Below are 26927 nucleotides of genomic sequence, written 5' to 3' on the forward strand. Positions count from 1 at the left end.
TTTCTTTGTTCAACTCCAAATTGTTGCACGCGCAACAATGTGCTCTTTTCTGAGGTCGTTTGCATGATATTGATCGTTTCCACCTGTCTCTGGAATGTCTTCAAAATAGGGTTTGACGGTGAGCTGACCTTCAAAAACTCGGTATATCACTGCTTAAAAAAGTTCAAGTGTAGTCGTGATGCCAAAGGGAACCCTACTAAAATGGTAGCGTCCCCAGGGTGTTGTGAAAGTGCAGTCTTGAACTAGGTTCGTCCAGAACAATTTGATAAAAGACCTACCGCGGTGACTCAGTGGCTAAGGCGTTGCGCTGCTGAGTACGAAGTCGCGGGTTCGATGTCCGGCCGCGGCGGCCGCTTTTCTGATGGAGGCGGAAAGCAAAAAAATTCCCGCGCCTTCCCGCGAGGGGAACACGAGTAAATGGAGAGCATTGGGACCTCAGTACTGATTGAAGGCAGTGTTGCTTCCATCGCTTCTTCCGTGATGCTGGAGTAGCAGACACGAGTAAACGTGGGCACGAGCGTCAACCAAGGAAGGAAGGAGCAACGCAGTGACTGAAACACGAGCGACCGCTAGCCGCTATATTTGCAGCGCGCGCAGTAGAGGGAGAGCAGTACGGGGGGGAGAGCGCGCATGCGCAAGCAGCGTGCGCCCTTCCATGCCCCACCGCGCTGCTATCACGCACCTGTTACGGGCTGACTACGACGCATGCGCGCGCCAGCTGCTGTTGAGAGAGAGGAGGGAAGGAGGAGAGGCGCACCTGCTGCGGACGCGGAACTGTTGACACCGTCCGACGCAGGAACAGGCGAGGCTAAGAAATGCTCTGCATTTAAAACGCCCGTGTGTACGAGCTTTCGGCGCACGGTAAATGTCCCCATGTGGTCAAAATTAATCCGGAGCCCCCCACTACGGCGCGCCTCATCGCCTGCGTTGCGCCGGTGCGTTAAATCAATCAATCAATCAATCAATCAATCAATCAATCAATCAATCAATCAATCAATCAATCAATCAATCAATCAATCAATCAATCAATCAATCAATCAATCAATCAATCAATCAATCAATCAACAAATCAATCAATCAATCAATCAACGAATCAATTATTCAATTACAAATAATCAATGAATCAATCAATCAATTAATTAAACAATTGATCCATCAGTCAATGGGCACGGAAACAGCATCACCATACAGGTGGCTCTGATACTTTGCTTTGCAGATTCTGTCCTGGATTTTCTGCAAAGATCACGACATCCAGCCACAACTTGTCGCCGCGCCACAGCTATCATGGATTGATCAGACCCATGTGCCGCATCAAAGACATGCCCAACGGCACTCCGCTCGACACCTACCGTGATATGCTTCCAGCCGATGCATCCACGTCATCGGTGACGTCAAGCAACACCGTGTACTTAAAGTACCTCATGGGAGCATCCTGGTTCAGTGGGCACGAAAACAGCATCACGATGCAGGTGGCTAATCCCATCTGCTACTTTGCTCTGCCGATTCTGCCCTGGATTTTCTGCAAAGATCACGACATCAAGCCACAACTTGTCGCCGCGCCACAACTATCATGGATCGATCAGCACACGTGCCGCATCGAAGACATGCCCAACGGCCCTCCCCTCGACACCTATCACGATACGCTTCCAGCCGATGCATCCACGTCATCGGTGACGTCAAGCAACACCGTATACTTAAAGGACCACCTGGGAGCATCCTGGTTCAGTGGGCACGGACACACCATCACCATGCAGGTGGCTAATCCCATCTGCTACTTTGCTCTGTAGGTTAGTTACCTCCGATCTCTTTATAGTAAAAAGACTAGTGATCGTACCCTATTGCAGTTTCCGTGCCCAAAGTGTTGCTACATGTTCTTTCCGATTGTGCGGCTGTCACACGACAGCTTTTGGTAATGGCCGGGGATGTCGAGGTCAACCCTGGTCCCGATACCCGCTCCGGCTCGCAAACAACGGACATGACTGAGATAGCAAAACTGCTCCGCGACTTGCACACCAGAACGATTGATCTCCAGAACGGCCAAAATATCTTTAAAAAATCCATCTCCGATGTATCTCAGCAACAAGACAACATACATCAGAAACTTGCTGACATTGGAAACGGCCTAATAAATCTTAAAGAAAAAACAGCGGAGATCGATGGCTTGCAGGCCGCGTTGCAAACAACACAGAAGACTGTAAATTCCTTGCAGCAAGAGTGCCAAACGCTGCATTTGCGTCTAAATGATGCCGGGGATAGGGCTCACCGGGGTAATTTAATTTTCTACGGCATTTCAGAGTCACCACCAGAATCATTTCACGATGCCGAGCAAAAGATACTTGCATTAGTATCCCAGTCTTTAGGCAATAATTTAAGCACCGATGCTATTGTGCGCGCGCACCGCCTTGGACGTGCGACTCACTATCGTGACCGACCAATAATAATTAAATTATGTTCACCCAAAAGCAAATCTCAAATTTTGGCTAACCGTGCAAATCTAAAAGACAGTGAAATTTCCGTAAGCGAGGACGTCTGTCCTGCTACCAGAATCGTGAGAAAAAATCTTTTGGAATATGCTAAAGCCCAAGGTGGTTCATTGCAACTGAAGTACAACAAATTTTTATAAGCGGAACGATCACACCAATAAGAGTGTCGTAGAAACTTCCTTTCATTCATATACGCCTACCAATGCTGCGTCAACCAGCCAAGTCCGCCCCCACGTTTCCACCCCTTCGCCTAAGTCTAATAACCCAACCTGTTAGCAATCGTTGAGGGGAAGTGGATTAAGCAAAGGGTAGCAGTCGTCTCCACTAACATCCGTAGCGTTCAGAAAAAAACGCGAAAAGCTGAGTTCATTCATTGATTCATGTTCAGCTGACATCCCTGTACTTACAGAAACTTGGCTGTCAAACAAAACACGAGATTTCAAAATTCTAGAGTGCAAAAATAAATATAACTTTTATCGACAGCACCGAGACTACAGATCTGGGGGTGGGGTACTGATTGCGGTAAATTCTGAAATTGAATCTTGTAGTATTGACGTCCCGAGCGATCTAGAAATTTTATGGGTATCACTAGCAATCGGGAACGAGAAAATTATTATCGGCGCTTGCTACCGTGCGCCTTCTAGTGACAGCTCGATCATTAATATTCTACATGACGTAGTGGATCTGGTAGTGGTGCGTCACCCGAACTGTCCTATAATGCTTCTGGGTGACTAACTTCCCTAACATCACTTCGGCAGCGGACGGTACTTGCGCAGTCACTGTGGGAGCTGAACCGAAATCATGTGTTTAACGTTGTAGCACGTTTAATCTTAGCCAGGTGATAACGCAGCCGACGAGAATAGCGGCGAACACAGCAAATACAGTAGATATAGTCCTAACTACTTGTCCCAACACCATTACATCGCTGTCGGTCCTGCCTGGTTTCAGCAACAACCAAAAAATTCAATTTGATTTACCCTTCCCTACGTTGTGTCCTAACTAGAAAGATAAATATATTTCAGACTATTCAAGGGCTGACTACGAAGCAATTAATTTCGCCCTATCATGTTTTGTTGATAACTTTCTAGGAAACTGTAAAACGCGATCAAACCAAGAAAACTGGGACTTATTCAAGGAACGATTTACAGAAATAACAAATAGGCACATTCCGCTTAGATCAACTGCAGCAAAATGATCACCATGGTACAAGAATTCCCTCCAACGACTAGCTAATAAGAAAAAGCGTTTATATCGCAATGCTAAACGTTCTAATCAGCCGCAATGATGGCAAGCATCTCGCTTAGCTAATTCCTCTTACATTCAAGCATTGCATAAATGAAAAGACAATTTTAATAACGTAACCCTTCCTGCTCTGCTCTGCAATAACCCACGGCAATTCTGGAAAGTGGTAGGCCCTGAAGCCGACACAATAGCTATTAAATCGAGCGCTGGTGAGCTGCCGTCCGGCAAGCAGACTGCCTCCGCATTCAACGACCATTTTGCTGGATTTTTTTAAACGATTCAGTAGTTCCACACCCGTCACTCAAAGACGCATCATTTCTACCTATGCCTGAAGTTTTAATTGATCCCATTGGTTTTGCAAAAAATTGACTCTGAAACTTTCCCCAGCCTCAGGTATCGACAATAGAAATTACAAGTTTCTAAAAAATACTAAAGTGTACTCATCTGTAATTTTGTCGAAAATATTCCAACAGTCTCTTAGCAGTGGTGAAATACCAGATGACTTAACAGTAGGGTAAGGCGGTGCCGATTCACAAATCTGGTGATAAACAACTTATTAGCAACTATCACCCCATTTCTCTAACCAGCATTCTTTTCAAAATCCTCGAGCACTTCATATCATCTCAAATTGTAGCTCATCTTGATTCTAAATTATTTTTTCATTCATCTCAGCATGGTTTCAACAAACATTATTGTTGTGAAACCCAACTGGGTCTGGTGATCGCACCAGACCGGTATTCTGGAGGTCGTGGGTTCGGATCCCACCTGGCGGGCATTTTTTCTTCACTTTCTTTCTTTCTTTCCAAATTCTTAATCTGTTTCAATGATCTACCACATCCTCCCCTTTGCTTTCCGAGGTTTTCTCGACTGCCAACCCTTATTTCTGTGTTATTTTCAACGAGCCCCTCATTTCCTATAAATATATATATATATATATATATATATATATATATCGTGAAGTGGAGTCCTTAGTTGCTGCAGGAACACGCACAAAGTAGAAGTACGCTCTTCGTAGACTTTATTTCCAACGTTTCGACCTGAGACAGGTTGACGACTGTGACGATCGGCTGCACCCATGCGGTCGGCTCTGTGACTTCGGTGATAACGCCGTTCTGTTTCATACGTGGCAGTTCAGCTTTCACTTTACTTTCGAGAGCGCTGGGTACTCTTCGCGGTGATGAAATGGTAGGAGCTTCTCACTCCTTGAGTTTTATAGAGCAAAATACCGGTTGTTTTTCAATGCTCTCGAACGTATCTGGGAACTCGCTGAGCACCTTCATGGAGTTTGCTTGTTGCTGAGCATGATTCTACAGCCGTTCGCACCGGCTGAATTCTCACGACAAGGCTTAGACGCTTGCAAGCGTTGGCTCCCAAAATTGGCTTGAGGGGATGCTTGACCAGCAAGAACTTCAAAATGCGTGAGGCGGCCCCATTCGTTCGCACTCAGCATCGACGGGAAATTCCTGTGCGGTATATGTGGTAACTTTAACATTTGTTCTAGTTTCTGGGAGCGGTTGCCATTTGTTTATCAAATTTATTTTAATGATGTTTACGTGTGAGCCAGTGTCGAGTTTGAGCGACCCGTAATGGGCATTCACGGTAACCGTCTCCATCCACTCTTACCGGAAGTTTCATTTCAGGAGATCGAGGCTCCCCAAAAAGAACTCTTCTTGGCTGTGTTACTGCTCCGTCTCTTTGAGTAGCCCGACTCCTTGGCGTAAGTTATTGTTGCCTCGCTGCCCTTGTATTCAGAAGCTCGAAAATGTCCAAATTTGCCACAATTGCAGCAGTTACGGTGGCAGGCTACACATTCGCGTGGTTTATCCATTCTTCCTAAGCTCGGACACTTATGTTGAGGCTTCAGCTGTTTACGACGGGGCACTTTCGGAGCTGTTTGTTGTAATTGTTGTTGGTTCCACATTCTCTGCAACTGTATGGCTTGTACATGCAGTCTAGGCTCTTGTAGCTCTCTGGCGTGCTTTTTAGAACGTTCCACAGCCTTCCATGGAGCTGTTATTTTGTCGAGCGTGAGGTATCTATCGCGAAGTAGTCGTTCCCTGAGTGATTCATCTCATATCCCTACTACGACACGGTCACCAATGAACCGTTCTGTTTTCTCTTCAAAGTTGCAGCTCGCAGCTTGCCTTCGCAGGTCTGTTAAGTAAGCGTCGAAGCTCTGGTTTTCTTTTTGTTTCATACAGGTGAAGGCAGCAGATGTTTGTATTACGTTTTTGTATGGCTTGTAGAGCGCGTCGAATTGCTCAAGGGGGTACGCAACCTGATCCTGTGGCTGCGCTGGGTCGGCGCTCATTGGCTGAGGGAGAAACGTCTGCTCGATGCGGTGGCCGTGGAGACCGAATACATGGATGAGCAGCGCTTTTTCGTTGGCGTTAGGCTTGGTGGCGTACTCCCTAGTTTGCCCGTAGATGTTGTTTGCGTCTCCCCAACTTTGCGAGCTCTGTTGAGCGTTGTCGCCGGTCTTGAAGTGTGTAGGAGGTTGTGTGAAAGGAGTCCCCAAACTTGCGGGCTCCGGTTTACTTCTGACGCCATATGATGTACACTGTTTTTGTGGTAGGCCAAGAGAGACGAGAACAGCCAGTTCAAAACAGGAGGAGAACTGTTTATAGATGAAGGTGGCTGGAGCCCTCGGCATAAATGACTGGACTTCCAGCAGATGACGGAATACGGAGACGAGCGTTGGGTGGTGGGTACACACACATAACAGTAAAGTGTTCCAAGATAGTTTGATTACTCTTTGAAAAGTAGCTACAGCGCGAATATAAACAAGGACACAGAAAGACGACAGGACGAGTGCTTTCTGTGTCCTAGTTTATATTCGCGCTATTGGTATTTTTAAAGTGAATTACCAACTCGCTCTAGAGTACACCTTGTTAAAGGTCTTTTGCGTATCGCAAAGACAGGCATAACATGAGTGGTGGCGTTTTCATCCTTGTGCTTCTGATTTGCGCTTTCCCGCCCTTGATATCAGTCGTGATGCAGCCCTATGAGTGTGCGGTCGAGTAACTTTACCTGATAATTTTTTTTAGTTGGCCCCAAGAACGGTTTATCGGCCAGTCAACTATGATACAGCGACACTACACGCATTTTAAGCTAAGTTATCTCGGGAGCTTTAGATCAAGTTATTGTGTTCGCTGGTGACTTCAATTTTTCGGACCTCCACTGGAGCAATGATTTTTCTGTAGCGAAAGCATGTAGCCACGCTAGCGGAAAGATTACGAACATTGTCAATACTAATGAACTTCTACAGTACGTTGTCGAGCCGAGCCATGAGATGTGTATTTGAGACTTTTCAATTTGCTGCTCGCCAGGCTTGGTAAATTCGGTCACTGTGATCCCGGGCTTAAGTGATTATCAGGCTGCAGGCTCAACTATAGGAACAAATATTTGTCACCTTAAGTGTTTGATCAAGTCGATTATTCCTGCATATGTTAAACCTGTATAATTTAGAATACTATATTTAGTGTGTTTAATAATAGAGTATGGTTTCGTGCACCTGGCGAATGATAAGGTTGTGCATTAACTGTGGCGTATTTTCAAAAATAAGTTTCTGGAACTCAGAGATGCATTTTTACTAAGTGCAGGTATTTCCAAACGACAAAAAATAACACAGTGAAATCCATGGGGGATATCACGCTTTTTGAAACTAATCAATAAGAAATAGTCGCGATTTCCTAAATCCAAATGAACTAAGCGTACCTGCCACTATAAAACAATTGTGCCAGATACCGCAAGAATATAAAAAACGTATAAAAGAATACCAGGAGCATCTTTTACAAATTCTTAACGGTTAATTGAGAGACAATCCTGGCATTATATTGAGGGGTGTGGTTCTGACTGCATTGGTATAAACAAAATTTTATTTATTAACCAAACTATTATAGATGATCCAGCCAAGGTGAATAGCTTAAAACTTTATTTTGAATCCATCCTTTTCTCCAATACAAGATTTTACCACTCCATCCTACGCCAGTAGATTATCCCCAATGAAACCGACTAAGTGGCATGGCAGCGTTACTAAAGAAAATAGACAATTGAAAATAGGCGTAACAAAAGCCTAACTGAAATTTCTCTGCGGATTTTGACACGCTGTGTTCAAACGATTTTGCTGTATCTGAATATATGTAATAAATAACCCTTGTTAGCAGCACTCTTACTGCTCGACTGGTAAACGTATGTTGTTACATTCTACCAGGGGGGGTTCAAAAAGGTATGTTGGAAAAAACTGGCAAATTTTGTAACTTGAATAATGGGCAAGGCAATGGAACGCATTCCTACTCCTGTATAATCAAACTCCGTATTGAAAACATTTAAACCAATGATCAGCACGGGCCCCGAAAAAGTTACTCATGCGCCACAAAACTTTTTGAATTTTAGCATTATCTGACATGTGCCATTGGCTCAGGGGGACAAAATGACGGCAATTTTTTGTATTTCCTTAATGCATTCGATACGGCAATCCAATGTTTATTGCAACAACCTAAACTATGTTTTATTTATTTATTTATTTATTTATTTATTTATTTATTTATTTATTCATACTCCAATCTCATGTGAAATTCCAGCACGAGGGCAAAAAACTTGAGGGGTAAAAAAGCATAACAGAATATAATTGTCCTGAAACACATAAAAATACAGGGAACAAAAATAAAGTACACTAACAATACTGTTTCAGTAACCATGTTCGTGCTATTACACACTGACATTAAATGAATTGCAATGAGCAATTTCAAGTGGTTTATTTTATAAGCAACATGTAGAAGCATACCGTACTCTACAATACTGATATGTGTTTATTGAAGTAGCGCTCGTGATTGATATGCTTAGTTTGCTCCATTCTCTTATCGATAGCAGGAAAAATGACTTCTTTATACAGTCAATGTGGCAAGGGAACTCAGTCAGTCTAAAAGAGTTCTTTTGAGCGTAGAAAAGGGTCATGAGTATTGAAGAGTGTAGAAGAGTTGCTTTGTGACCGAACAACGAGTGACGTCGTGTCTGTACGACCGAGATGAGGTTTGCTTATCTGATTACGGAGGACTTGGAACCTAAACTTCAAAAGAGTTCATTTGCCCTGTTTTTCATGGTCAGCAGCCAATCTCTATTTATTAATTCTAAAGGGGTTACGTTATTTTGTATTTTTGAATACAAACCGAACAGATTTTCTTTGCGTTGCTTCCTTTTCTTGTTAATATTCACCTTGATAGCGATGCTTTAGCGTCATAACTGATTAAGTTCTACGCCAGTACGTCCTGCGGTAAAGCCAAATTTCTCTGTCGATGTTGATGAATGATCGTTGGTGAAAAAAATTCTTCCCGTTGCAGGAATCGAACCTGGGCCCCTCACCTCATGAAGCCGGATTCCATACGATTGCTCAATTTCCACAAGGTGGAAGTGAACTTTGCGCCGTACACCCCAAACCTAAACGTCAGGGTTATAGACCTCACACCAGAGAGTTGCTGTAGGTATTCTTTATTAGTGCTGCGTACCTCCAGAGTAGCACATACTCTAGTGTGGGCTTGGCGTTCAACCATCCTCGTCGTTACACTGCACATGATTTTTTCAGAAGGGGACAAAAACATTTGCGTATTCAGGGACTGTTTTCAAGCATGAGTTTTGCGAAGGAAAGTTTGACACCCTCTTGAATGCAGCGAACGGGCTACAAAGGAAAGCTATATAGCTTCCCCAGAAACATCGCAGTTGAAGAAGAATTCGTCCCGGAGGACGACTTTTCTTTCGGACGATTGTTTCCTCAACTGCGAAATTGTGGAAACATTGAGGAAATTATCTTACGAAGTTTACGAAATTACCTTATGCACCAATCATGCTTGTCAGCACGGTGGGACAGAATGTTAGGGTGTCGGAATAACGGTCAATGTACCTCAGTCGCCCATTTCATCATTACTGAAAAAAAAGAAAGCGTTTGACCCAGTGAAGGACTTTCGTGTACGACGAGCTGTGTTATAACAGATGACCGTACTTGATGACGCAAGCCGTAAGAAATTAGCTTTGGATGTAACACCACGAGGGAAATAGGTAGAGGTATCTGCAAGTATAATTCAAGCAGTGTGTGCCTGTCCGGCATGAATTCATTATTTCCTGACATGACTTTCTTCTGCAGGTCCTGATACATAATCGAATTGAATGACTTCGTAGATATTAAGGCAGGGCAGGCTGCGCTGTACAAGGCAAAGATCCACTTTGAAAGCAAGTTGGCTCCTCCAGCAGAAGAGAGTATTGCCACGGCTAATTAGCTGCACTTTTAGGGGCTCGGGCCTCGCCCGTCCCTTGTAGCGCTGTGTACATACCGCTGATTATGATTGTTGCGCGATTCCCCTAGGGATTGGCCAACCAAATATAGGACGAAGAGGTCCAACGTTCAACGCATTCGTTGCTACCCAACAAGGAGGAGAGGAAGAAGAAGAGGAAGAAGAAGAGGTTGTCGTTCGTCGTCTGCGATCTCAAGACACGTATCGCGGTTACGCGACACAAGACGCTCTGCAGAAGGCGACGGCCAAGGTGGCTAAAATGTCACACACCGAATTTGCGAACTTATCCATGAGATTCTCATCGTCGCAAACAAGCCTTACATGATCAGCACAAACACTGACGTCGTCGACGAGCTTGTCGACGGAGCGGTTGGAAGTCTCAAGCTTTGCGAACGCGGAGTGGTGGTCTTGACGCGGCGGCGCCCATTTAATTCTACGACTTTCTGGCAGCGACGGGAGGTACGTGGCGCTCTTCCCACTGCGCTACAAACCGAGACGCGAGCCTGGCTACGAATGCGCCTTATGTCCTTCCCTCATTCAGATTGTGCGCGCCGTCAACAAGACATCTAACAACGTGTCGAGTCTTTATACGATGTGTGGGCGAATGTTTCACGGTTTTACCGATAAGCATTTTAGCTTCGCCCCTCTCATGATCATTCAATTCGTCGAGATGGCGGGATTTTTTCCAAGAAAGTGAGCCACCATTGTAGGGGAGCGGCAGTGTAAGGGTTTGCATCTTTAACTGTGTGCTCATTCGAATAGATGCAAGAAACAGCAGTTAACAAAATCATGCAATACCAAAGTGTTTTTGAGTCAAAAACAGAAAAACGTGCACGTGTTCTGAAAGAACCCCATGCAACCTCGAAAATGATAACGCACGTGTGTCTCAAATAAGCCTGGCAAGAATTGCCAGGCCAAAATAGACAAGAATCAGGGTATCATTTCAGTGCATACTTGGAGCTCTGCACTTTTTTGCATCCAAACGTGGAAATAAATCATGGAATTTTTTTTGCAGGCACCTTCCAGAGCTGTGCATTTGCCTTCTTTTTCGCTGCCTTGCTTAAATCGAAATTTTTGTAGTATGTCTCGGAACTTGGTCACTTTAACCCGTACTCGGGTGTCTTGATGTCACTTGCGATAACCACAAGGTGCAGTCAGGGCCTGAATTGTAAATGACGTAGTAAAATATAGCTGGTGCGTGAGGTGGGGTGCATACAGCTCTTGAGTACGTGGGTGTATTGTTTCACCACAGCCATGAGTAAATACAGCTTGCTAAATTGTTGTCAGAATAATTGAGGTGTGGGAGTGAGAAAAAGAAGGGCTGCGATACTGAAGTGTGGAAGAGTATAGTCCTGTATAGAGGAAGGCATGTATAGGCCTCGTTTGTATGTGCGTGTGCACATGCACGTGCATGGTGTGTGCATACGCACGTACATACATACATACATAATGGTAATACTCCCAACGCTTTCTTGTCATGCTGACATGTTCATAACCAGTTTTTTTGGAAAAAATGATTTAATATGGGGTGTAACACGGCGACACACGGAGGCAATGAGGCAAGCCATAGTACAGGGCTCTGGGTTTATTTTGAACACCTGGCGATCCTAAATATCCGCTGAATTGTCGCAACACATTGGCTTTCTCGCTTTTAGCCTTCATCAGAGAAGTGGCTGCTGCTTCTTCCCAAAAAAATTAGCCAATAATGTTTTTAAAGAGGCAAAAGAAATTGTATATTTGGAGTGCCTGGTGCAAGTATGTATGATGGCGATGCTTCCATTGCCTCATTGTATTGTTACATTCTTATTAACAAATGTTCTTTAGGGAAGAATTGTCTTTAATTTTCTTCAAACGACAAATATACACGTAGGTAGTTTTAGTGCCCTATGGAAGTACAATGGAACCTGTTTATTGCAAGGACGTTGAACGTGGAATAGGCATCTTTTATCCAGTGAGGGTAATAGTAATGGTTAGATAAAAGCACTCGGTTGGCACTCTGTTGAGTTAGCCATCCTTATAAAATATCGGGATTAAAATTGGTACACCTCAGTGTGCTTAAAGAAATATGGGTAAGAAGTTACATCAGGATTATGAGTTAGCATGCTAAAGGGACCTTTAAGTAGTTTGTAGGCATTGTAGTATGACATGTACATAATAGAGTAGGGAGTTCCTAAACCGTGCTTTGACCCCTGTAGTTTCATTGATGTTAAATCCTTTAGAAGAAAAATCAATTCAAAAGTGATATTCCTTTTCTTCATCTTCCTTGTTGATTTTTTTCGTTTTCTGTGACGCACAAGGTTTTCCTAGGCTAACTGAGGCTTGCTGTTAAATTTCGCTGACAAAACCAGTTGTATAATCCATCCAGTTATGGCATTAGAAATTGACCGTGAAGTGAAAACTGGGCCTAGACATCTGTGCTGTGGTGACTCCGGCTCTGTTTTTGTGGGTATGCAGAAGGCGTTAAGCTTACTAAAGACCATGAAGTTAAAGCAACTCCACACACCACACATGCGGTCCGTATTTTGGTGAAAGACGCTTCGCTGATTTTAATTCAGTAGAGCTCTGGCTTTTGCGCATGGTCAACTGGCATGATCACAAATAAATGTCACTCTAGCAGAAAAGAAGGTTTACTATAGGGCATCTAAAATCAACCAAAACATTCAGCGTAAAGCATAGAACCAAGGTACAAGAAGCACTTTTGACACAGGTTGTGTGTAATTTTGCACAGGAACCTCGATTTCGGCACAGGGGAGTTCCATCCACAGGCACACACCAGCGCCCGGAGGTGGCCGATGGTCAGCGTCTCAATTTCACAGGGCGCCAGCACCTTCCTGACAAGGTGGTGAATCGGCGGACAGTTAGCCTCATGTCAACACACCTCTTTTGATTACGTCATTACAACAGGGATGAGCCAGAAAGCTCTGAAAGTGTGGGTTAACCGCCTTACAGTTGGCCTCCACTGACGCGGGGGGTGTTCAGCCACTGCTTACATCTTTGCTCGTCTTTTGGCACTGAATGGTACTATACTTCCTTACCCTGAATACGCTTGGAGGGGCTGGCTGTTTCACCCAGCCCACTTTCGTGTTGACAACTTGGCAGAAGTATGGAAAGAAAATTCTCAAAGTTACGAATGTGCGAAACCAGGATAATGACACAAGCTAGGCATGTTGCTGCAGAGAATCAAAACATGAATTGTGGTTTTGGTTTTCATATTTGGGGCATATGCTTGTGGCAAATATCCCGGTAAGTCCTTAAAAGAGACATTACGTTGACCCAAGTGGAAGTGCGTGCGCAGGAACCTTAAGAACTTCCGCATCGTCCACCCACATTGCAAGACATTTGAGCGTCATTTTAGGTCCCTACTGTAATTGGTCTGGCCGCCACAGACATCGCGTGATGTTTTACCGCATTTCTGGCTTCATAAATTAAATACTGCTTCATTGAAAGGCAAGCCGCTGAAGAGTACCTTGTTTTCGCGCCTATAACGCATTAAAAGTGCGGAAATTTCAGTGGCAAAGTAGGGGTGCAGACAATATTTGGGGTTTTTCTTTAGTGCAGCTTCACGGCAATTCGCGTTATGCTGTGAAGCTGCACTGCGCGTCATGCCGTAAAGGCGACTCAAGTGAGCTCTAGCGAGAGCAGTGACACTAGGTGAATTGTGACTTTCACCTTGCAGTCAGCGTATTCTACTTACTAATTATATGCTTTCTTTGTCTACATAGTATGTGCTGTGTTACTTGTGCAGTAGCTTTGGTGCAGCATTTCCTGTATCAAATGTGCGGGCAATGCGCGAAGATTTTTTTCTTTTTCTTTTCCTGCGGGCTGAAACTGAGGGTGCGGATTAGACGCAAGGGGCGGGTTACACGCGCGGAAATACGGTATGTTCAACATGGTCGATGCCTTACTGACACAAACAGACGTTTGATACTTCAGCGTCCCTTTGAAAAATATAGCTAAGCAATGCGTGATATGACGTGCAGAACTGCAGTGAAGGATAGGATATAAGGTGCCATTAGAGTGTTTTATTTATTTTTCAGCTAATGCAAGTAGTGGCTTAGCCGCAGGATCGTAATCTCATACTTGCAAAAGTTGGCGGTGTTAAATACCCGTGATATGCGCGCAAAAAGTCACATTAGGTGCTTAATTAAGGCCTTATGAAACCGAATGCCATTATTTGGGCGGGGCGTGCTGCATGCCGAGACGCAAAGCCGCTAAATTAGTTACGCATGATGGTGATATGACCAAAAAGAGAAATGTCCTCATATTTTTGCAGTTTTAAAGTGAAAAAAAAACGTCTGAGAGGGTTCAAAATGTTCTTTGTGAAAGAAAACATTATAACAAATAGTGTTTGCTGCAAAATGATGGGAGCCATTTGTAAAAGTGGCTTCAGCAGCAGCCGTCTCCTTCCAGCGGTAGCCAAATCTGAAAAGTTTAAATTATGTAACATGACGTTCTGCATTTTGCCGCTACTTTTGTGAACCCCGTCTTCAGAAACTAGCCTCCAACAGGGCTCAAAAACATCTTATTTTGAAGTTGAGCTACGTTTCCGCGTGAGCACTCTGGTAGTGAGTTTTGTTTGGTTTCATTTGGTTCCCATCATGATTGGGAGAAGGCAGATTAAGGCGTCCGTGATAGCGAATGATCCCTATCACGGGGCGCGGTCTGCGAGGGATCGCCTGGTCACATTTCATAACATAACAACACACTACCGCCTCTCCCGCCGGATCTACCCACCGGCGGACCAGCAATTGGATAACCACAAGGCGCACATTTGGCGTTTACAACAAACAAATACCTTCCCCAACCCAGCTCGTCTGACACACATACACCCAACTCTCTATCCAACCACGGCCTGTTGCCTGTGCGGAGATAACGCCACCCTTGCTCACATCATATGGGCATGCCCACAAAATACATTCCCACTTATCACCTCTGAGGAGCACTGAAAGGCCGCGCTCCGCAGCTCAGACCTGGACCTCAGGTCCATTTAATCGATAGGGATGTGGCAGTCGCCGGTGAGTGGTAGATACCACCGGCTACAAGCGCCTCCTGAATGGCATGGATCCAATAAAGTTTTATCTCTCTCTCTCTCTCTGGGGAACTCTTAAACAACAAAAAAATGGCATAAGAGCGAATGGCATTGGATTTTTGTGTGCAGCAGCGAATTGATGGCATTAATACTTAAGGCCTTAAGCACTTAATGCCTTTTTTCGTGTACGTGTGGCACGGGTATAAGACCACTGGTAACATGAAAAGATGCAAAAGGATAGGGATTATAATCGCGCCCCTCATGCAAAACAAAGTTGCCGCTTCATGGGAAACCAGTAAATGTGTGGCAAGTGGCTCACGGCTGCTTCCAGGATTCAGAAAATATATTATCGGGACAACAGCCGGAGGCATTGCAGACACGAAATAGAAAACTGTTAGTGATAGCAGCGATGAAAACATTTAGTTACACATTTCGGTTGGTGACGGTTCTGAACCTACAGCCTTTGTTTGATTCAATTCATGAAAAAAATTGGATGAAAGCTTGTGTGGGAGGCAGGTGCAGATGAAAGAAGGACTGTGTACTGATTCTTCATTGAGGTCACAGGGTTACTAATACAGAATGCGTGTGTAGGGCCAACACAGCCTTTGTAATGTCTGTTCCCTCATTGTGCGTTGGGAAAAAAAGAGAATTAAGGTGACAGCTGGTATTGCATGAAGGGTAAGGATGCTGTAAGTTCTCAAAAATGTGCCAGTGGGTACCAGGGGAATAAGCAAACGAAACGACATCCAGATGAAACAAATATTTGTAGTACACAAGGGCACAAACACAGTGCTGACTAAGAACGAACCTTTATTACTTATGCCTGTGGTTTTTATGCACGCATACGCAAAAAAGAACGAAAAGTAAAAACAAGGAAACACTAAATTTGCTTATGAACACTTGAGAAGGCGTGAGCGTTGCATCAATATCACTTGACGTTTTCTTTCCGCAATTATCTATTTAAGGGAAAGAAGTGCAATCAATCGAACAAACACACTCTTCTAAAAACAGCAAGAGCTGTTTGAAAACTCGAAAATCAAACATTCTTTAACAAGGTCATGTACTCTGCTCCAAAAACCGACATTTTTTCCTTGTATGAGAGGGCATTAGCAGGGGTGCTTACGCATTGGCCGCCTAACTTTATTTCCGTGGCCTGTAAGATTTCTCTCACAATTTGGTTTGCGTGCTCCCCTATCGCAATCCTCTCGTCCAGTAGTCGCTGGCATGTGCTGGCGCTGTCGCGACAATACTGGGTGAGTTGAGCACTGGACGGTTTTGAAACGATGTATTATTGTTCCCTCAGTCTGTCATTCAAACATCAGCCAGTGTGGCCGACGCAATGCTTGTCGCACAAAAGAGGCAGGAAATAAACACCTTTCTTCGACGCAGGCAACAAACTTGTTCTGGTGCTTTGTCGTGCACTTGTTAGGCGTTGTTATACCCGATTTTACTTTTTAGCACATTCAGGACATTTTCGGGGGTGCTGGAAACACCACCTTCACATTTCCGTCGCTTCCTACTTCCTTCAGGCCATGGAAAACTATGTGCATGCATGGCGCCACTGCGATGGTGCCATGCATGCATGGTACCATGGTGCGATGGGGCCAGCATGCATGGTGCCATGGTGCTTGATGGTGCCATGCCTTCTTCTTTTGGCAGGTGGACTCACGCTGGTAGCGCTTGTTTTCTTTTGTTCTTTCAAAATTGACGCAGCAACAGCTGCCTGAACACGTATTGGGTACCCCGCTGACAAAAGGCGCTGTGTTTGTGTCTTTTCACGATTTTAAGTGCGAATGCACTTCTTAAGCGAGCCTGAATCGTCCGCCGCCGTCGTCCGCATAGCAACGGCTGCGGGTGCGCGCGCTCCTCGTCTTCCCTAGCAACGGGGGGAGATGGGGGCGCGCTACTCTCCTCCTCCTCCCTCCGCTCAGTGACTGCGGGTGTTGGGCGCCTCCCCTCCACTTCGGGCGGGAGAGCTCTCGCTCGCGTAGCGGGCGCTCCGCATTCCAACGCGTGAGGGCGCTCGTGTAGCCCTCGCCGTAACGGTGGGCGCTACTCTCCTCCTCCTCTCTTCGCTCAGTGACTGCGGGTGTTGGGCGCCTCCTCTCCTCTCCAAGATCACGATATCCACCGTAATCGCGCAATCAACAACCGTGCATTCGCACTTACACACTCTCCCCCTCGGGGAAATGCGAGGGAATTTTCTCTCTAGTTTTCGCTGTCACCTCGCTGTATTCACCCCATCTGGAGTAGCAAGCCCTGCCGTTAGTGGGGCTGACCTCTACAGCTTTCATTAAAGGCGTTCTCTCTCTCTCTCTCTCTCTCTGCATCACTTTTTGTGTGAGCAGACGCGTAAGGTAAAACCAAATCGTGTGAGGAATCTTAGAGGACACGGAAATAAAAAAGTTAGGAGACCAATGTGTAAGCACCATATTTATTGTCCTCTCAGACAAGGAGCGTCGATTCTTGGCACAGAGTACCCGACTTTGGTGATGAATGTTTGGTTTCCGAACAGCTTTTTTTGGTTTTTAGAAGGGTTTGTATGTTGTATTGATTGCACTTCCTGCTCGGTAAGCAGATTAACATGGAGAGAAAATGCCAAGTCATTCTCATGCGGCGACACTCACGCACTCTGAAGTGTTCACGTGCGAATTTAGTGTTTCCTTTTCTTTTTCGTTTTGTTGTTTTTTGCCTATGCATGTATAAAAACCACCGGCGTAAGCAATAAAATCAGTTTTTAGTGGGCGCTGTGCTTTGCCCTGTTTTTGTCTCATGCTGCCTGCACGGTTACTATGTACGAAATCGCTTAATCGTCCACTTAAGAAACAAATAAACTATCTTCAGAGTCCCCTTACTTCTCAAGCTTTCTTTTTTTAGGCAAACTAGGCCAGAAAGTTTAAATAAGAAAGAAGAGAAAGGGTGGACGTCAGGGAAAGTTTAACGTTGCACGCTTCGTGGTATATTTAACGAATTTAAGTTCACGCAAAATGGCGCATACATGCCTGCATGCACATACTCCCTAGGCACACATCTGGTTTTACCGTGCCGAGATAACTGGTGTGGCAACCGTTTGTTTTGTAGGCGTGTTGCATCGTCTGTTGCAAGTACCCAGCGAATGAGCTGGATCAAACTGGTGCCAAGAACCTCGTCGGTCGGGATACCCGCACCTCGATGATACCTATTTACTCGAATCTAGGCAATTACTTAAAAAAAGACTTTTAAAAAGTCAAGGGTCGGCTTAGACTTGAGGATGCGGCTTTCCTGTCACCACTAGACACTCAACCCCACCTCGCAGCCATATGCTTGCAGCTTGCATACTTGGGGCTCCATTTTGCTTGTTCGAATGTTGTCTTGTTCGAATGGTGCCTGCGTTCGGGACGGCGCCCCTGCGAATCCCATGTAATGGCCGGCAGAATCTCTGGTTTCACTCTTTCTAGGAGACTTTGAATGGCGCCTCAAAAGCCATATTTCCTTCTATAGGTGTAGGAGTGTGTCACGGGTGTCTGCGGATAGTTGTTGTGTTATGGTGTATGCAATCTTCTCAGATCAGCCTTCAGCTGATGAAGTGAAAACGGGGAGCTGTAAGAATTGTTTTATTTGCTGTCGCGTACAGGGTTTCTTTACAGGCGCATTTCATGTTTTATGAAAGTCTTCCTGGAGTGTACAGAACCAGTCACGTGTTGGAAGTGTTGCGTAAGTGCATTAGCCTGATCTTTACTGTGTCCCCTTCTGTGAGCACCAGGTGCACGTTATGGGCCTGTTGTAGTTTTGGTATTCTTATACCAACGAGCAAGTTCCAAGTGCCTGTGTATGACTTTATTGATGTGAAAAAGGAACGTAAACTCCCCACTTTTACTTACAGCGCACACGCTTACCAAAAGCCTGCACCCGTTTAAAATAAATGTGGTTATCCACCATGGGGCACCGACTAAGGATGACCCACGCCTTGTTCTGGGCCTCTCAAGCCCGCCTACAGTCCTCAGTCCCCGCCGGCCTTGGTGGGTTGTGCAGGGCAACAGAGACCCGTGGAATACACTTTTTGGTGGCGACGAGGATGTGCGCCGTGAAGTTGCCTCTTCCAAACGTAAATATGTTATGAGTGTGTAGTGTAATTCTTCCTGCAAAGCAGCTTTTAGGTACTTCACCCAGGTAGTGGTACCTACCTGAAAATACAACCTCTGGCGCCGAACCATCGATCACTGACTTCTTCATAAACGTTGCCCTGCAGAACGGGAGTCGTTCTAGAGATTACGCAAGCGATGGTATTAATTAGGAGCACGCCCCCTGCTCGAATTGCTCACTCTACAGTATACTGTTATTGTAGAATTCCTTTCGTGTAGGAACTTAGATTACCCCCATCTGTGAATGCCTTGATGTAACAGAAACTTGTCTCAAGCCGAAGGAAGCTTCGCGTATCTATACAACGCGAGAGTTTGCCAGAAAAGTTGTTTTTGATGCTTGCGCATTCCATCTCGCCCAGATTTCTTTATTCATAGTTGCTTTGTACATCCGCAGAACCGTGCAGTGGTTTAAGTTTTCGATAATGATGGGCGTCTTAAGTATGGGCAGTTGCTTGACTATATATGTTTCATTGCGCAGCACTTGAGCGTCCGCAGCTATGGTTTGGCGGCGGCGGCGGCTTTGTAACCGATCGAACGAAGAGAACACCTAAGGCAGAAGGAAAACGGAGGAGGAAACTGGGGTTAAAGTGCGACGGGAGGGCGGCATGGTGAGGCGACGCGAGGCGCCGCCTGGCGGCGACGCGTGAGATGAGCGAGAGAACGAAGATGCCCCCGAATGTGCAAGCGCAGGGCAGGAGATAAATGAAGTATGGCGAAAGTGTGACGGAAGGGCAATATGTCAGGGCTGCGGCAAATAAGTTTAGCACGCCCGGTATGATGCACGTTTATCGGGCCTTCAACGTCCTCCGCGCCGTGTGGCTTACCCGAAGAACGTGACGTTTGAGCAAAAGGTTCACACACGATTTACAACGACGTGCTCGGTGATGGCGACGCGCTGCGAGATAAAGGCAGAGTAGCGCGCGCCACCCAGGGTTCGCTGATGACGCCACCATTTCCTAAGACGCAACGGCTACGCGCCGTTACTGAGAAGACTGCAGTTCGCGCTGCGCACAAATTCCGAAATATGGAGTATAGTAAGTTGTCAACTATTTTTTGAGCACAAAAAGATTTACGCCTGCTATGTCACTGGCAGAAAAAACCCAAACCTACTACGATAATAGCGAAGAGGGTAATGGAATTCGTTGAAAAATATGAAATCTTAACAACAAATCAACATGGTTTCCGCAAATATTACTCATCCACAACGGCAGTTGATGCAGTAACAGATGTAATTAACCAAGCCCTAAATAACAACCAAATTACATTAGGCATATTCCTTGATATACAACATGCTTTTGATTGTGTGGATCACGGCATTTTGTTGCAAAAACTAGAACGCTATTGTTTTCGAGGGCCAGCCTTAAACTTTTTCCGCAGTTATTTAAGTAACCCTAAACAGCAGACAGAAAATCTGGGTTAAAAACTGTCCTAGCTGGGTACCCCAGGGGTCGGTTCTTGGTCCCATAGTATTTTCTCTATTTATCAACGACTGCCCCACTTTCATAAATCACGCAGACGCAGTTATCTGTGCCGATGATACTGCTTTACTCGTCTCTCATCACAGTCTAAAAAAAGCCGAAACTATAGCAAATTTAGAATTACGTGAGACATTAAACTGGTTTAACAGTAATAAATTAGTTCCAAATATTAAAAAAAACAAATTTATAGTCTTCTGCTCTAACCGAAAACAAGTAACAGACGACAGCAAGTTATACATAGGAAATACAGCCCTTAGTAAAGTTTTCGAATATAAATATTTGGGAATAACTATAGATGAATCAATGCACTGGGCGCCTCACATAAGAGAGCTGAGCAAAAAGTTGTCATTTGGATGCTGTACATTAATTCAAGCGGGCACACACTTTGACGCTAAAACACTAAGAAATATTACTTTATACTTTAGCATTTTTCACTGCAATCTTAGTTATTGTATAGAGTCTTGGGGATATACATTCGCGTCATACATCTCTGTTATTGTCAAACTCCAAAAAAGGGCGATGAGAATAATAACATGCGCCCCACCACCGCGCCATCGTCCTCAATCTTTTCAGAACTTAACATTATGCCATTTAATGTAGCAAGGGACTACAAAACAACATTACTAGTTCAAAGAGCACTACATAAATCCAATCGATCATCCGTTATAATAGAACCTAAGCGAAACACCAACCTTAATGTAATCTTAATTTACCGAAAATACATAATGTACGGTCGCCGCACAATTTCTTACCTAAGAGCCAAACTATGGAACAATGTGCCAGTGAATATAAAAATAAAACCAAATAACACTCGTTCCTTAAGAAAATTTTTCATGTCTGAACATTATACCTCACACTGTTAACACATAGCTAAATATATTTACCTAGCTCACATCATATGTAATTATTGTAAAAAAATTAGTTTGGATTGTTTATTTGTTTACTGTAGTTATTCTGTTATATATCCATGACTAGCCATGTTGGCTAAGGGCCCAGATGGCTCTTCACCCATTTTTTGTACCTGTTTTTCATGTAATAAACATATTTCTGATTTTTGATTCTGAAAAAGCCAACTGCAGCAAATACTCACAGATTGGATGCGTTGAAAAATGTCATCATTTCGTGGTAGCGTGTAATGTATATATCTACGGGCTCATGTTCAGTAAGCGTGACGTTAAGGCCAGTGAACTCCTTTTTAAGCAGGGACAACAGCGGGAACTGAAAATATTAGGCAGTGGCACTACAGTCAAACCCGTTTGTAGCGAACTGCAATATGCACCGCGATTAGTTCGATATATCCAATAGTTCTATATAGCCGAACACGCCTATAACGAGCTTATTGTTACGAGTTCGCAATCCGCGGGAGCCCTCCGCTTCCTCCCCAACTCCGCCATCCGCGTATGCAGAAACGAACAGAGTACAGTAGCCATTACCATACCAAAATAATACATTTATTGCAAGTATCAAAGCTACTTTCTGCCTTAACTGCCCACATTGCAAAAAAACGGTGATTTTTAGGGGCGAAGCTCCTTAAGGCGGGGGTCTGTCCATCCTCGACGTATGTATGTAGCCACCTCTAGTTTAGTTCTTGGATTGTTTACTAGATGGCGTGGCTACCTCTAGTTTAGTTCTTGGATTGTTTACTAGATGGCGGTACTTGTATATGATGAAAAGATGCGCTTGGATTGTTTACTAGATGGCGTGGCTACCTCTAGTTTAGTTCTTGGATTGTTTACTAGATGGCGGGGAGCGTTGTAATAAAATCCGTTCGCTGTTGGCGCGCGCTCGGAGTCGCCCGATGGATAAGGCTGCAGATGTGCGAGCCGGCGAGGCAGAAGCGCTCCGTGAAGCTGCGCGACGCCGCCGCCAAGATCCTGCTGTACGAGAGCGGGAGGCCGAAGCGTGTCGTCTGGCTGCGCGACGACGCCGCCAAGATCCCAGCGTTCGAGAACGAGAGGCCCAAGCGTCACGGCAACGGCGCGAGGACCCTGCCGTACGCGAAGCGGCACGGCTACGGCGCGAAGAGGATCTCCAAAACGTCAGAGAACGGGAAGCGGCGAGAAAGCGCGCGTATCGGCAGGCAGACCCCGATGCAGTGAGAGCTCGTGAGGCGTCTGCAAAACGCATCAGGCGAGCTCAGCCCCAAGGTGCCGACGCGCGGTTTAAGCGAGACTTTCTAGACGTTACGTTCGGACACAGATATGGTGGGCGAACTTTCATTGAAGAGTCACGGTTTTACCGATGATTTCCCCTCAGGAGCTTCGCCCACTCATCATCATTCACCCCGTGGATATGCTGTGAATTTTTTTTGTTTTCACTTTCGTTTTGGCGGCTTCAACTAGCATAGCATTTTCTACACGAAACATTGTTTGCACCAGTTCAAGTCCACGTCCTCAAATATCTAAGAAGCATTGGCGGAGCACATCGACTGCCGAAAGCGCTTCATTATAAGCGTCGGACGGATTTCACTCGCCGCATCATCGGGAATGTTGGCCAGCTCTTCCCACAGTTGACCAATACTGCTGTCTTGGTCCGGACTCGCTGACTGCGCGGGTTCCGTGGCGATTCCCGCGCAACGAAAACAGTTACGGAAAGTATTGGGCGTCACGTCGCTCCGTGCGAGGCGCAATGTCTCAGTCACGGCTCTTGCTCCGTGGTCGCGGCCAATCCAGATCTCAATCGCCGCTCCGAGATCATGCATTTCCGCGGCCATTCTAGCGCCAGAGTTCGATATATCGGATGTGAACTTCGTTATAAGGAATATGTTTCCCATGTATTTACGTAACTGAATTATTTTTGTTCGATATACCGCATAATTCGCTCTATCCGGGTTCGTTATAGCCGGGTTTGACTGTATTACGCTGCTTCGTCTGTAATTTTCATGACTGTAGGGTTTAACGCGCCGACGCAACGCAGACGATGAGGCGCGCCCTAGTGGAGGGCTCCGGATTATATTTGACCACCTGGGGATCTTTAACGTGCGCCGAAATCTCGTACACACGGGCGTTTTTGCTTTCCCCTCCATCAGAAAAGCGGCCGCCACGGCCGGAAACCGAACCCGCAACCTCGTGCTCAGCAGCGCAACGCCTTAGCCATTGAGCCACCGGAGCGCGTGTCTGTAGTTTTCAAGAACATAAATGAGTTGTTCGTAAAAAAACAGATTCACTCAAAATTGTTAAGTTGAAATTGTCAAAAATTTTAATATTTCCTACTACTAATATTAATAATGATATTCCTAGGAATAATAATGATTTCTTATAATAATATTATGGGAATATTTCCACGTGAAAATTTAGGAAGGAATTGTGCATGATAAAGTCTCTTCAATATAATAAGAGTGTGTCCGTTCTTGAAGAATTTTTGTGCTGTATATTATTTGAATAATTTAATATATCCTGATATTCATAAAAATTCGTAATGGGGTTGTGGACATTTATAAGTGTAATGGTTACACCCTGAAAGCGATGCCTTCATCAACCCTTCCTCTCATCAGTATTAGGGGTGAAGCCCCTTAGGGGCTGGGGCTGTTGGCATCTCTTGTCTTCGTCGTCGTCGTAATGGTCATCGCAATCGTCGTTCCATGTAGTCACGGTACTAAAACCCCGTGTCGTTTACGCGTCGCGCTAGAACGTAGCGCGCACTAAAAAAACACCGGGATACTCGCTTACGCCTCCCGCTGGACCGCTTCGAAATGCGTACTATAAAAACACCTGGACACTCGTTTACGAGACTTTTACAAGAGACTTTCACAAGAGACTTTTACGGCAGAGACGTATACCTCTATCCCCCAACTGTTTCATTTCCCTGGGCATAAACGCCAAGGCACCGAGAATACACTTATACGCTGCATGCTTCGCCCCTCCTCAGGTTTCACGCTCATGGAGATGGCCGGCATTTTAGACTAGTTTAGACTGTGGAATAAACTAGTTTAGATGTAGACTGCCGTTCGCTTGCATAGCTAAAATTCTCTTGGAAACGTGACTTTCTTTTGCATACGTGATGCGGAAACCCGATACGTTTGCTACAAAACCTTGGATTCAACCTACATGCTACAGGGCGGAACAACAACGTTATTTTAAGAATTGCACAAAAAAACATTTGAGTAGCGTGGCATACGGGTATATTGGTACCACGCACAAAAGAACAGTTGGAGTGTTCCAACTAAACGAGCCGATGGCGGTGGGTACGCGCAGGAAGTTCCTGGCTTATACCCACCGAGGAATGGAATCTTGCCGCGTGGATACTTGTAGCGCGTCTTCACAGAATAGAATGAGCCTATCAGACATTCAGACCAAACGCCTGTTGTTCTCTTGTGAACTGATTGTGCTATCCACTCGGCAGCTACCCTTGCTGTGTTATATACATGATAGGGGCGATGTGTCTTGGTACATTCTAAAAGAATAAGCAGCGCAAACAAAACTAAAGACTGGAAACAGTACGAACCGGCCCAATGATTCCCAGAACAATGTCTGTTAGCGTTCTCTTTCTAGTTTTCCGTAATTTTGAGCTGTCGAGCTGTTATTTCCTTACACGGGGTGTTACTGAAGTATCTGGGCTGTTATTAGAAAAATTTGCGTTTTGATCGTATAAATTGGGGTACGTCTGCTGATATCCAATTGGGTTTGTAAAGGGATTAGAGAAGCCTGCACCTTTCTGAGGTGCGTCCTTCGGGGTGGCTTTCGAGTTGGTTTGGTTGATGAGTTCGCAGTTCGTGTTCCTCCCCGTAGCCTTCATAGGTAGCGTGTGCATGGACCCAGAGTAACGTGACTGTGGGGAGCTTCTTACTGTTGCTTAGTGGTCTTAGTATGACAAGTGTCCTGGGCACTACGTCCTGTAGAAAAGTTTGGAATGGGCGGCTGCGAATCTAATACTACCACTTTGGAGGTATGTATGCCAGAAATCGCTAGGGCTTCGTACGCTCAGTGTGTACAGCTACTACAGTGCCAGCCACTTGCTGACTTTCTGGATAGGTGGTTATAGCAATACACATAGCCATATTCTCCCAATATTCTGCTGCATCCGTATTCGGCTCCGACATTGGGCTCCGCTCGAACTCTCCTGGGCAGGGGGCGGACTCAGGCTCACCGACATCTTGTGTCCTGGGTGGGACGCATGTTTCTAGGGAGAGGAGTGAATTTTATGTGACATATGAGAGCAGTTCGAAGGTCGACTTCCTTGGGGGTCTCCGTGTTCAAGATCACGCAGAACGTCCCGTCCTGCGCGTTTATATGAAAGGCGTGCAAGTTGGGCCGAGCGTTGCGCCTCGATGGCTTCTTCAACTTTATTGTAGATACGGAGTTCGAGCACTTTGTGTGTCGAGGCACATTAGGAATGCCTAGAGCGTAGTAGTGTGTTGATTTTGTACTATTCAAGTCTTCGGAGTCGTAGCGTCGATATGATATTCCACTGATGATCGAAGTTTAAATGGGTCTTCTGAGGCTTTGAGACATTCCTTGGTATGTACTGAAGAAGATTGATATCGCATGGCTAACTTTTATCACGCGCTTCTCCAGTTGTTTGAAAGTTGGCATCGTATCCATTGGCTGGAATCTGAAGGCCCAAAATGTTGATAGAATCTACGCTTGGTAAAATAGTCCCATCTCTGGCTGTTATAGAGATTCGTTGCCACCCTGGAAATACCTGTCCTCTATCCGAATGGTCTTAATAGAGACTGGCAGAGTTTAAAACAAATGTTCTACGCCACGCATTTGATTTGCCGACGCTCCCCTGTGCGCGCTACTATGACTGTTTCCTCTAAGTATGTGCTGATTCAGTAGTTCATTCAGTAGCACAAGTCCTCTCCAGTAAACGTTATACACTTCGGGAATCTCGCATCGTTCATGGCTACGTGCCATCCGGTGGTTCAGCAGGGTGCTACATCGGTCATTTTCGACACGTTGTGTTGAAGCCGTGAGGAACAGCCGACTATAGCAGGATCTGCCGGCCGAGTCTCTCCAGACGAACAAAATTGGTGTAGAAGAACGCCCCGACGAACACCAGGATAAACAGTAGCATCGTCGGTAGTCAAAGGAGCCATAAGCGCGGTAGGAGCCGTAGGAAGTACGGGTCATCATATGAAGATCATGAACTTCGGAATCGTATTACTGTTACCTGAACAAACATCTAATGTACACTTCGGTGCCTCGTATGCAAGCTTTAGGTGGGTACCATACTTTTTGGCGGTAAAGTTGTTGAAAAAAACCACCCTTGTGAGTGCCACCAAGTATATTTAGTATTGCGCTGAGGTCGATGATCTGCTTCTAAACGACTTTTCGTACAAACAGTCATGG

General features: G+C 45.3%; 1 protein-coding gene across 1 annotated transcript in view; it reads right to left on the reverse strand.

Moving 5' to 3' along the window:
- The window catches only part of LOC144164798 (neprilysin-1-like), a 508128-nt gene that overhangs the window by 189826 nt on the left and 291375 nt on the right, over positions 1-26927 (reverse strand). The window contains exons 10-11 of the mRNA XM_077695065.1: positions 21728-21855; positions 1350-4263 (exon numbers count right to left, since the gene is read on the reverse strand). Of these exons, the coding sequence (XP_077551191.1) occupies positions 1350-1483 (134 nt within the window). The 5' untranslated portion in view covers positions 1484-4263; positions 21728-21855. The remainder of the gene's footprint in view (positions 1-1349; positions 4264-21727; positions 21856-26927) is intronic.

This window comes from Haemaphysalis longicornis, unplaced genomic scaffold (assembly GCF_048455015.1).
Source record: "Haemaphysalis longicornis isolate Haplotype H1 unplaced genomic scaffold, Haemaphysalis longicornis Haplotype H1 scaffold_14, whole genome shotgun sequence".
Taxonomy (NCBI): domain Eukaryota; kingdom Metazoa; phylum Arthropoda; class Arachnida; order Ixodida; family Ixodidae; genus Haemaphysalis; species Haemaphysalis longicornis.